At 49.0% G+C, this 13,281-nt stretch overlaps 1 protein-coding gene across 1 annotated transcript in view; it reads right to left on the bottom strand.

Moving 5' to 3' along the window:
• LOC120990718 (interleukin-6 receptor subunit beta-like) overlaps positions 1-13,281 on the bottom strand; it is a 93,179-nt gene that overhangs the window by 35,637 nt on the left and 44,261 nt on the right. The window contains exon 12 of the mRNA XM_040419626.1: positions 5,098-5,250. Coding sequence (XP_040275560.1) covers positions 5,098-5,250 — 153 coding nt within the window. The remainder of the gene's footprint in view (positions 1-5,097; positions 5,251-13,281) is intronic.

Below are 13,281 nucleotides of genomic sequence, written 5' to 3' on the forward strand. Positions count from 1 at the left end.
TGCATTGTCTACTTACCACCAGGACAATAAGGCTACTTTCACACTAGCGTTCGGGGCTCTGCTTGTGAGTTCCGTTTGAAGGGGCTCACAAGCAGCCCCGAACGGATCCGTCCAGCCCTAATGCATTCTGAATGGATGCGGATCCGCTCAGAATGCATCAGTCTGGCTCCGTTTGTCCTCCGCTCCGCTCAGCAGGCGGACACCTGAATGCAGCTTGCAGCGTTCGGGTGTCCGCCTGGCCGTGCGGAGGCAAACGGATCCCTCCAGACTTACAATGTAAGTCAATGGGGACGGATCCGTTTGAATTTGACACAGTATGGCTCAATTTTCAAACGGATCCGTCTCCCATTGACTTTCAATGTAAAGTCAAAACGGATCCGTTTGCATTATCATGAACAAAAAAAATAAAAAATAAATTTCTTTTTTTTGTTCATGGTAATGCAAACGGATCCGTTCTGAATGGATCGAAGCGTTTGCATTATAGGTGCGGATCCGTCTGGGCACATACCAGACGGATCCGACCTAAACGCAGGTGTGAAAGTAGCCTAAGATGATCTGGTCTCTGGCTGCAGTCTGGCTCTTGGTCTGGCTCTGGGGACTCCCTTGTCACTCTCTTCTCCCCCACTCCCTCCCTTGTCACTCTCATTATTCCACCCCGGCACCACCCTCCCTTGTCACTCTCATTATTCCCCCCCCCCCCCCCTTGTCACTTTCATTATTCCCCCCCTCCCCCCTTACTCTCATTATTCCCCCCCCCCCTCCCTTGTCAATCTCATTATTCCCCCCCCTCCCTTGTCAATCTCATTATACCCCTCCCCTCCCTTGTCACTCTCATTTATACCCCCCCTCCCTTGTCACTCTCATTATTCCACCCCCCTCCCTTGTCACTCTCATTATTCCATCCCGGCACCCCCCTCCCTTGTCACTCTCATTATTCCACCCCGGCACCCCCCTCCCTTGTCACTCTCATTATTCCACCCCGTCACCCCCCTCCCTTGTCACTGTCATTATTCCACCCCGACACCCCCCTCCCTTGTCACTCTCATTATTCCACCCAGTCACCCCCCTCCCTTGTCACTGTCATTATTCCACCCCGACACCCCCCTCCCTTGTCACTCTCATTATTCCACCCCGCCACCCCCCCTCCCTTGTCACTCTCATTATTCCACCCCGCCACCCCCCTCCCTTGTCACTCTCATTATTCCACCCCGCCACCCCCCTCCCTTGTCACTCTCATTATTCCACCCCCCCCTCTCCCTTGTCACTCTCATTATTCCCCCCCTCCCCCCTCCCTTGTCACTCTCATTATTCCAACCCTCCCCCCTCCCTTGTCACTCTCATTATTCCCCCCTCCCCCCTCCCTTGTCACTCTCATTATTCCCCCCCCCTCCCTTGTCAATGTCATTATTCCCCCCCCCCTTGTCAATGTCATTATTCCCCCCTCCCTTGTCAATGTCATTATTCCCCCCTCCCTTGTCAATATCATTATTTCCCCCCCCCCTCCCTTGTCAATGTCATTATCCCCCCCCTCCCTTGTCAATGTCATTATTCCCCCCCCTCCCTTGTCAATGTCATTATTCCCCCCCTCCCTTGTCATTGCCATTATTCCCCCCCTCCCTTGTCAATGTCATTATTCCCCCCCCTCCCTTGTCAATGTCATTATTCCCCCCCTCCCTTGTCAATGCCATTATTCCCCCCCTCCCTTGTCAATGTCATTATTCCCCCCCCCCTCCCTTGTCAATGTCATTATTCCCCCCCCTCCCTTGTCACTCTCATTAGTCGTCCCCCCCCTCCCTTGTCACTCTCATTAGTCGTCCCCCCCCCTCCCTTGTCAATCTCATTAGTCCCCCCACACACACACCTCTAATGTAGCGTGGCCGAGCTCTCTTCGGTCCGCGGTACAGGAGCATTTGTTTCCTGTACCCGGCCGGACTGACAGGAAGTGCTCACCGATCGGCTGTTAGAAGAGGCCGGGCGTTACATGAGCGCCGTGGCCTCTTCTTAGGCCATTTGACATCACCATTAATCAGTCACATGGCCCAATTGCAGCTCAACCTCATTGAAATGAATGGGGCTGAGCTGCAATACCAAGCACAGCTGTGACACAATATGCGGCGCTGTGCTTGGTAAGCTGCTGGGAGGCCACCGCACTCACCAGAGCTCCCTGAAACAGCTGATCAGCGGGGGTTCCTTGGACCCCCACCTATGTGATAATGATGACCTATCCTAAGGATATAATTTCCTGGATAACCCCTTTAATTCTTCAGTAAAGAACCATTCTACTGTTAATGCAGCGTGATTATTCCCTGCACCGCTAGACTTCACCGACATCTACAGCTGCACCAAAGGACCCAGCCTTGCTCCTCACAGCAACCTTCAAGATCGAGGGTACCTCAACTGACACCAGACAGTACCCCAAAACCAGAGAGTACCCCAAAAGGAAGAACAGTTGCACCCTTCCCATCACTGCATAGACCAAGGGAATGACAGAGTGAGTACTACAACCACCATTCTTGCTACTATCACTCCTCATACCCTTCTCTCCCCTCTCCTGGGCTCGCTGCATATTGACTGTCCCCCTCTCTCTGAACATTATCATTTACTAACTCAACATGTGATAGTTAAAGGGGTTGTCTAAAATTATTTTTCTTTTAAAGGCAGAGATGTTATTAAAATACCTAAGTGTCCATTCACACGTCCGTATGTGTTTTGCGGATCCGCAAAACACGGACACCGGCAATGTGCGTTCCCCATTTTGTGGACCACACATCGCCGGTACTATAATAGAAAATGCCTTTTCTTGTCCGCAATTGCGGACAAGAATAGGACATGTTCCATTTTTTTTTGCGGAACGGAAGTGCGGATCCACAAATGCAGATGCGGACAGCACATTCCAGCCCCATTGAAAATTAATGGGTCCGCACCTATTCTGCAAAATTGTTGGCTGCAGTGATGCAAAAGTTGGCTGCAGTGATGACATGCCTGTAGTACAGCACAAGACCTCTGCTGCCAGTCACTGGTTTCAGCAGCATACAGGACATGACTGTTGAGTCGGGTGATTGGACGCAGCAGTCCAATGGGGTATACGGCCATTTCATCACCGCAATCAGGAAAAACAAATCCTTTAAGGAATGGACAAACTTTCCTGCTGAGTTACATTAAAAACTTAAATGAAAATATGTTGCGAAGTGTGCTCTTACCCCTCCAGGTTTAGGAATTGCAGAACAAAAAGTTAAGCATTGATGTGTTATGTTACCCCATATCAGAGTCCTAAATTAATTCAGACCCCAGAATCTTAAAGGGGTTGTTCCACTTCAGTAAATAGCATATATAGTGTAGTGAAAGTTAATACAAGGCAAGTATTGTGATTGTCCATATTGTCTCCTTTTCTGGCTTGATGCATTTTTCCACCACATTATACACTCCTCGTTTCCATGGTTATGACCACTCTGTAATCCAGGAATGGTGGTCGTTTTTGCACATTATAGAAAAAAGTGGCAGCCTCTCTGGTGGTGAGGACCATGGGAGCATGCGTAGACACACATGCACAGCAGCTCCCGCCCCCGGCCATCTCATATCTGCAATGAAGAGGTGGTCGTAACCCCTGGAAATGAGCAGTGTATAATGTGATGGAAAAATGAATCCAGCCAGCAAAGGAGGCAATATGGAGAATCACAATACATTAGTAAGTGCCTTGTATTAATTTTATCTACATGTTAATTGACATTTGCTGAAGTGAGACAACCCCTTTAAGTGATCAGACCCCAGAACCTTATATTATCATTCCCCAAACTTAGCAGTGGAAAAGTGGTTGTCAAACAGGCCTGCTGCTTATCTCTCAGGTAGTCAGAGAGAAATATAAAATCATGTAGTATAATTCTATTCATGAGCGTTGCCTTTATTTTGTGGGTCAGGATTCATACCAAATGTACGGTATTTCGTTTTTCGTGTTATACTGTTATCGCGTAATAAAAAAATTATTCTTTGTGTAACCATAACTTTTATATGTGTAAGGGTGTTTTGTTTTGTTTTTAGCAGGGCAGGCTGTAGTTTTTTATTGGGGTACATATGACTTTCTGATCACTTTTTATTCATTTTATTTTTTTGGAGGTGAGGTGACGAACCAAAGAAACTGTCTTTCATTCTGCTTTATTTTTACATTGTTGCATTACAGACACGACAATACCAACTATGTGTACTTTATTAGTTGTTTTTTAACATAATAAACCTCTTTCTAATGGAATTTTTTTTACGTTTTTAAAGATTTTTTATCTAATTTTTCACTAGGGGACTAGACAATACAATCTCTGATATAATACACTGCACAGTGGAGAGGCTACTGCAAAAACACACAGGAAGGCTGCAGTGTGGGTGGGTGGGGGAAACATAGCAGACTGTATTTGGGGGGAAAAGTGTGAAGAAGAAGAAGAAGAAGATGAAGAAGAAAATCCTTTTATTGTCCCTCAGTGCACAACAGGAGCAAAAATAAGAGTAATTAGAAATTAAAGAGTAAAAATACAAGAAAAACGTAACACAGAATTTACTTAGGGTACTTTCACACTTGCGTTAGAGGATTCTGGCATGCAGTTCCATTGCCGGAACTGCCTGCCGGATCCGGAAATCCGTATGCAAACGGATAGCATTTGTTTCCGGATGCGGATGCGTCTGACAAATTCATTGAAATACCGGATCCGTCTCTCCGGTGTCATCTGGAAAAACGGATCCGGTATTTATTTTTTTCGCATTTTTAAAGGTCTGAGCATGCGCAGACCGGGAAACCGGATTCATTTTTCCGGAACACTTGGTACCGGATCCGGCATTAATACATTTTAATGGAAATTAATGCCGGATCCGGCATTCCGGCAAGTGTTCCGGAAGCTACAGTAAGCCGGCATGGTCACTACACAGTGGATGGAGCCTTCTGCTTCCAACTCCATCTGGTCTGCTTTGTACAGTAGCGAAACTAGCTGGTGTGCCAGCTAACGGACTCCCAATGATCTGATATTGATGACCTGTACTGAAGATAAGCCTTCCAATAAGGTCCAGGACCTTGACAGAAAAGATGAGCAGGGTAGAAAGTGGTTTTACATCACATACCTTTTCTGGGGTTTCCTGAAGTATCAATGTAGGAAATTCTGTAGCCCAATAAAAATCCCATGCAGTCGTCTTCCGGAATCTCTTCCCACTCAATGACGGCGGAAGTCTTGGTGACATTTTTCACGGTGACATTACGTGGACCTGTTCTTGGAACTTAAAAAAAAAAAAAGTCACCGTCAATGTCACATATGGATAAATAATTAACGTGGAAAATGGTCATGACCTGAGAATAGCAGGAAGTAGGGATTTCTATTTATATGGCAATTACCGTAAGAATAGCTGAATGTCCTAGGTGGAGTTCCTGTTTGCACCACAAAAAATATAGATGAGCCATCATCAACTTTCTGACTTCTTCTGCACAAGAAATCTGTGTCTAGAGGTCACGTCCTTGGTTCCCATTTCTTGGAGATCAGCCTTACTCCAGAGGTGTCTGAAAGCAGCTTTCTCCCCTCTCCCATTCACAACTGCCGAGCTGAGCATGCACGTGTATGGGAAGATTGGGAGAGATGACTGACTACAGTTCTGCCATATGTATGTGTATAAATGGGCTTGTGGTCATGGCTACTGCAGAGAGCTCGTGCCCCGAAACGTGCCGAACCTGACAGAGGAAACCAACCTGACTAACTAATATGGCTGGAGAGGTGCCCTTAGCCATGCCGCGGGTAAGCCTAAAAGGGGGCATACCCTGAGGAGTATGAAAAGAAAAGGGGAGGGTGGGAGGGGCACCGAAAAACGCACGCAAATGGGGAGAGGGCGTGCCTCCTTTTAAGTGCGCCTACGCCCCTCCCACAAATGCAGGCTGACATATCAGCCTTAAGCTACTTGTGGTCATGGCTACGGCAGAGAGCTCGTGCCCCGAAACGTGCCGAACCTGACAGAGGAAACCAACCTGCCTAACTAATATGGCTGGAGAGGTGCCCTTAGCCATGCCGCGGGTAAGCTTAAAAGGGGGCAAAAAGACACACAAGTAGGGAGAGAAAAAACCTTTATTGGCAGTGTACCAAGTTACAAAACCAAACTGTGGAATGCCTGGGATATCTCGGCCTGGGGGTTAGGTATGTAGCGCGTGAAGCATGAGGAGCGCCAGCAACCCATTTTCCGGATGATGTGACCGGGGACGTTGTGCTTTGAAGCTGCGGATGCAGCTCCAATGCGGAAAGAGTGCCCTGAAATGATCTTGGGGTCGAAACCCAAGCCCGTTGCCAGAGTGCGGACGTGCGAGATGAATTGCGAGGCCGTGAGGGCTGAGGCCTGAAACGGGAGCAATGGGTGATCAGGGGCGGAGTCCCCCAGAGCCGACAGCAGACTCTTGAGTACCTGGACCGGGCACCATGCGTTAGCAGATGGGAAGAAGTTCACCTCCACTTGTGGACCCACCTGCGAGGTTTTGGAAGTGAAGAGGTGTAGGGAGAAATCGTCGTGGTGCCAGACTAGCTGACCCCTGGTGAGCCCCTTGGACCTAGCTGAAGTGCGGGAGAATTCGCCGGGTCTTAAGAACCCATAGAAACTAAGGTACATGGCGGCCTTAATGACTGTGCTGGGAAGGAGCCCAAAAGGAAGACCATCTAGGGAGGTTGTGAGCTTTCTAAATAATTCCCCAGACACGGGCTGCCTGCTCGGGATGGCTGCGTGACTACTTTTCTGAACACCCCTAAGGGTTGCCCTGACTGCTTGGGATAGGAAAACCGACCTACTTTCGGGGTCTTCCAACATGGAAAAATGTTGGACTCCGGCCAAATACAATTTAATGGTATTGAAGGATAGCTTGAGATCAATATGACAATAGGCTATGAAAGCTGTGATGTACGTGGTCTTGTCAGTGTCTTGTCTTGGATGCAGGCCCCTGAACCTGTTGAAAGTGTTCCAGGCGGACCTGTAGTTCCTGGCAGTGTTATGAGATAAAGACTTCTGCATCAAGGATTTTGCTGAATCAATGAAAAGGTTTAATCCATCAATAGAAATTGGTACATCGGAGGAGGTAGCCCCACGCGGTCTGCCTCTGGCATGACCTGAAAGAAAGTTTTGAAATTAAAGCGGGACAAGGCGTCTGCGGCCACATTATGAACTCCCTGAATGTGCCTGCATGCCACATGGAAGTTGTACTCCAGCGAGAGCCAGACCAGCCTGCGGACAAATGACATTATCTGGGGTGACTGAGACCTGCCCTTGGTGATAATGTTCACCACTGTCTGGTTGTCCGTGACGAACGCCACGGAAGAGTTAGCCCACTGGCTGCCCCACACCTGGGCTGCCGCTACGACTGGATAGAATTCCAGCAACGGGGATGATTGTAAAGCGCCTCTGGCTGTTGAAACCTCGGGTGGCCAGGGGCCGGCGAACCATTGATTCCCACAGATCGCCGCGAAACCCCCGGAGACGGCGGCGTCCGAAAAAATCAAGGTGGAAGCTGGCCCCAGCTGAGGAACAAACAAAGAGACTCCGTTCCAAGAAGCCAGGAAGTCCTCCCACATGGCCAGATCGGCCATAGCCTGGGCGTCTAAAGTGATGAGGCTGTCTTGCTCTGGGGCTGAGGGGAGTAACCGGAGGAGCCTGGACATGAAGGCCCTGCCCTGGGGCATGACTTTGGTGGCAAAGTTGAGCATGCCTAGAAGGGACTGCAACTCGACCTTGGTGCACGTCTTGCTGCCTGCTGCTGTTGCGATGGCCTCCTTGATTTTTGAAAACTTTTCGGCTGGCAACCTGGCCTCCATCTTCCCTGTATCTAAGATTATGCCCAGGAAGGTAATTACCGTCGCGGGGCCTTCGGTTTTTGAAGCTGCCACCGGAACGTTGAGCCGGCCGAACAGCTGCAGCAGAGCCTGGAGTTTACCAGGCTGGCGGTCTGGGCTTTCGATGATAAGAAAGTCATCCAAGTAATGGATGACCATAGGGCAATCGCAGTGGTTGACCAGGATCCAATGCAATGCCTGAGCGAACTGGTCGAACAGCCAGGGACTGCTCTTGGACCCGAACGTCAGGCGATTGGCAAAGAAATACTGGTCTTGCCACTTGATGCCATAGAACCTCCAAAGCTGTGGATGAATGGGCAGCAATTTAAAGGCGTCGGCGATATCCGCCTTGGCCAACCATGCCCCCCGACCTACTTGGAGGATCAGTTGGATGGCCTCGTCTATGGTAGCGTAACTCATGGAGAACTCCTCGGATGGCACTAAGGAGTTGAGACTGGGTGAGCTGGAGCCATGAGGTGCCGACAAGTCATAGATTAGACGTTTTTTATTTGTGAACTGCTTGGACACAATACCAATGGGGTTAATCCTCCAGAGGTCGAATGGTATGAAGGGAAAGGGGCCGATGAGAAACCCCTTCTCCAATTCTGACCTGATCAGAGTCCCCACCGGCTCGGGATCCCTGATTGCGGACAGCAGATTGGGCCCTTCCCAAGAAGTTTGTGGGAGAGCTATCAGACCCGTGTGGAACCCGATGGTGAACCCGGAAATCAGGAACTGCACCCAATGAGGGCTGTGATGCTCGCGCAACAGGGATTCTAGCAGAACCACGTTGATCCCGCCTAGTCAGGATGGCCTTGCTCTTTGCGGACACGCCGTCTGCAGATGAGCCCTGAAACAGCCTGCGCAGACGTGAAGGGCCCTGCACTTGTTGTAGTAACAAGCCTCCTGATTAAAATTATTACATACCTGGCTGTTGCCCAGGAAAACTATTGGCCGACCTAGTTTGTCCGTGGTTGAGCCAGGCCGTTGGAGGGACCCGGAGCTACTACGAAGGGATCTGCCCTGGGATGTGGAGGGACCTGAGTTGGGGCACCAATCAGCGGAGTGAGTGATGGACTGGCATGACGCACATGCCGGGCCCTGAGGCCCGCGAAATGTCGGCAGAAAAGCTCCATGTCCATGGCCGCCCAGTTCGTGAGGTGCTGGAATTGGACCAGTGAGGCGGCGGCTTTTGCTGAAAAGGAGCGATGGTAATCATAGAAAGCCTGCCCACCGTACTTGTGGCCCAAGTCCGTGACCCTGTAAAGGTATGTGTCCAACTCCTCCCGCCTTTCAGGGTGGACGGAGCAGATGACGTCCCTGAATAAGCTAAACGCGAGGACAAACTCTGTGATGGTTAGCTTCCTGTTGAGGCGGGGATCCCTAGCTTTGAGGACAATGGACATGTCGCCGCAAGCAATGGTCTTGCTCTCTACCGTGTCATGGGTAGCTATCAGGATGGATGCCAGATTGACGTCCTTGCCCTCTAAAATATCCTTCTTGATATGGCTGGGGATAAAGTGGGCTGGAGCTACCTCGGGTGCGCAAAGGACCCTACCTGGGGGAACGAGCCCTGCCGTGGAGGCTACAGGCAAAGGTGAGGCGGCACGCTCGGATGCCAGCCCCTGGTGGGACTCAACGGCCAGGAGTCTGGACTGCACGTCCGAGACTGAGGAGGCAATGGTGTTCATCATGGCATGTAATTGTGTCAGGGACACTTGCAAAGTGGACATGGAGACTTGCTCCAAGTCTGGGGCTGCTGGTTCAGCCATGAGTAGTCTAAATAATTCTGCTTTCCGGGCGGAAGCGGGGTGTTGGATCCCTCTCCTGTTAAGCTCCGCGATCAGCTTCGCGATTGTCCAACTCCTTAGTGATGAGGAGCTGGGCCGCTCGGATGCGGGTGTCTCAGGGATGGATAGGGCTTCCTCAATGTTGGAAATATGCGACATACTGTGGCTGCGAGGTGATAAACAAAAATTAATAGCTGAGCTGGAGGCCCCGTATGATAGGAGGACGACACCCGAGCCGTGAATGGTGGTAAAAGAAAAACTAGTGCGGGCGAGTGCCTAGAGCTGTGAAAAGGAGTACTACTGTGGAGGACCTTACCAGACTAAGGCGTGAAAAAGGCGTAAGAGCTACGAGGACGTGGCTACCGACAGGGGGTTTAAACATGGAAAAAAACACCAAACCTGTAGTCGTACTGTAGAAAAATAATATAGATCGAATCTGGAAATAAAAAGTGACAGCGACAGAGAATAGTAATTAACAGCGTGAACCTGGCCTGTAACCGGTAATGGATGAAAAACGTAAACCTGAAGCGTAACGGGAAATAAATGCACAAGAGAAACGTAAGCCTGACAAGGTGACAGGCAACAGACGTGGTACAGTGGATACGTAAGCCTGAAACGTAACAGGAGACAAAATAAAGAAAAACGTAAGCCTGAAACGTAACAGGCAACATGAAATATTAGAAACGTAAGCCGGAAACGTAACTGGCAACAGAAAAGGAAAAACGTAAGCCCGAAACGTAACAGGCAACAGTCATGATATATTAGAAACGTAAACCTGAAACGTAACAGGCAACAGACATGATATATTAGAAACGTAAACCTGAAACGTAACAGGCAACAGACATGATATATTAGAAACGTAAGCCAGAAACGTAACTGGCAACATAAAAAGAAAAACGTAAGCCCGAAACGTAACAGGCAACAGTCATGATATATTAGAAACGTAAGCCTGAAGGTAACAGGCAACAGACATGATATATTAGAAACGTAACCCTGCAACGTAACAGGCACCGACGGCAAATAATACGTAAGCCTGAAGCGTGACCGGCAACAGATATGGTATGGAAAAAACGTAAGCCCGTGGCGTCATGGGCAACAGATGGTAATAAATAATACGTAAGCCTGACACGGAACAGGCCATAGACATGGTAGAGCATGATATGACATACGTGAAACATAAAGAAAAAAAAAAAAAAAAAAACGGCAACGAACATGGTGGGATGACATTGAAGCGAACCTGCAGTGTGACTGGTGACAGATACGGTGACTGAAAAATAAGTATTTACCGAAAACGTCCGCAGATGTAGCAGAGTGGAATAGGCGGCGGTCGACACGGGCGGAACTGTTTGAGAACCCTTGGCTGACGATATGTGGCTAGCACGGCAGAGTACCCAGGTTCTGCAACAATAATCAGTATCATGAGGGGGGGGCCCGTAGCAGTCCATAGACTGCGCCATTTACCGACCCATGACCCAGGGATCCTTATATGTCCCTGTGATCTGGCGGAATACTCTGGTGGGCTGTGGATGACCTGTGTTTGTAGGACCTGAAGTGGAGGGTAGCGTGAATTGCTACCGTGCGGTGTGAAGGGTTAACTTGTGGAGTGATCATCTCTGTAATCAACTATATCACTCATGTTTTGTATTTTGCTATTAATTGAGTTTTAATTATGCTGTTCACATGTGCATCGAGCATTTATATGTGAGAACACGCTTTTTTCTATTAACTTTATTGAAAACTAACAACCGCCGGCCGCCGGCCAGCAGCTGCGGCGGAATGGAAGCGGCCCCACTGATGCGGCCCTGGTTCCGGACGAACCCAACCCCCGGATGACAGGGCCGGACCAGCAAAGAGGGCAGGCTGCTGCGGCGCCCGGAGCCGAGAGAGGGAGCCCGACACGAGACGCCGGCCGGGACGCAGGCTCCGTTGCCAGGCAACGGAGATGCTGCCCGGCGTCCCACGTGACCTGCACATGCCGGCGCCTGAAGCGTGGATCGCGCCGGCCGCACCACCTGGAGTAGAAGGTGGGTAATGATTGTACCGGGCAGAGGAGGAGAAGCACGCCGGGGAGGGGGTTCGGGAAGACAGTAATTAACTTACCCTGGCAGCCGGAACGAGCGGCGAGCATCGGTGGGGAACCCTCGGCAACTTACCTGATGAGCAGCACGGCAGTACAGGGCGTGACGTTAAAGGCGGGAAGGCACCGAAAAACGCACGCAAATGGGGAGAGGGCGTGCCTCCTTTTAAGTGCACCTACGCCCCTCCCACAAATGCAGGCTGACATGTCAGCCTTAAGCTACTAGTAATGTAGAAATAGCCTATTTGTTCACGGTATTGTATTGTGTGTTCTAAATCATGGCAGAAGCTTTTCTATAAATCACTAGTATATGTGTATATACTGCATGAAAATAAAACCTGTTATAACTTAAAAAAGTTCTCCTGCAGCCAGAGTCAGGCGGTCACGTGAGCACAGCCCAGATGACAGGATCACCGGAATGGTAAATAGTGGTGAAACAATCTTCCTGCAAGCTACGATTTAGTCATAGTCCCCTTAAAACCTATATGCAAAAACCTATAATAGGGCCTCTTTCCTACCCCGGGCCATTTATTTAAGGCCCCATGCACACGACTGTCTCCCTTTTGTGGTTCGCCAATCATGGATTCGCAAAACATGGACACTAACTATGCTTGGTTCGAATGTTTCCGTTCCGCTCGCCCCACTTTCTTGCGGGGCAGTGGAACGGACATACAGATTCAGACAGCACATGGGTGCTATGCATTTTTTTGTGAACCCCATTAAAATGAATGGGTGCGCATTCAATCTGCAAAAAATACAGATCGGATGACGACTAAAAATATGGTCATGTGCATGGGACCTAAGGTCTGCAAAATACAGATGTGGTCGGTGGCGCATTTGCTTTTTTTCTGCGGACCCATTGTTTTCAGTGGTTCCGCGGGCTGCATTTTGCAGACAAGTATAGTACATGTTCTATCTTTTTGCGCAAAGGACATATGGATGTGGGCAGCACATGGATCATCTTTGTGCTTTCTACATCCGTATGTCCGTTCCGCAAAAGAGACAGACTACGTTCGCAAGATGCGGACCACAGACCCATCGAAAACAATATCTCTACAAATAAAATGCAGACTGTGTCCATGTTTTGTGGATACAACCTACTTAATCATCAACAAGATGAATCAAATGTGTGACAAAAAGTTATAACTACACCAAATGAACAAAGGGACACACATATAAAATAATCGCAAATTTTATTAAGTAATAGACATTACAAAAAACATAAAGAAATAGTATTAGCAGCAGCAATGCAGGCTAGGGCTGCGACAAGCAGCTCGTTTGCCGGGCAAGAAGTACACCCGATCCTAATATAGGGGAGACTCCAAAAAGAACATAGATGGGGCATAAAGCAGGCAATATTCGAACAACCCCCAATAAGATGTGAAAAACCCTACTCAGGTATACAGAGACTACACTAATATGAGCAAATGTGAGGGCCAGATACAGAGCACCTCCGAAAAAAAGCCCATAAACAGTGTTAGAGACAACAGAAATAGTAATGACTAGAATAGTAAAAACTAAAACATATTACCTAAAGTTTAGTAGGACCACAAAAAGGATCGGACACTGGACCGGCAAAGAGCGCACC

This window comes from Bufo bufo, chromosome 2, assembly GCF_905171765.1.
Source record: "Bufo bufo chromosome 2, aBufBuf1.1, whole genome shotgun sequence".
In the NCBI taxonomy this organism is placed as follows: Eukaryota; Metazoa; Chordata; class Amphibia; order Anura; family Bufonidae; genus Bufo; species Bufo bufo.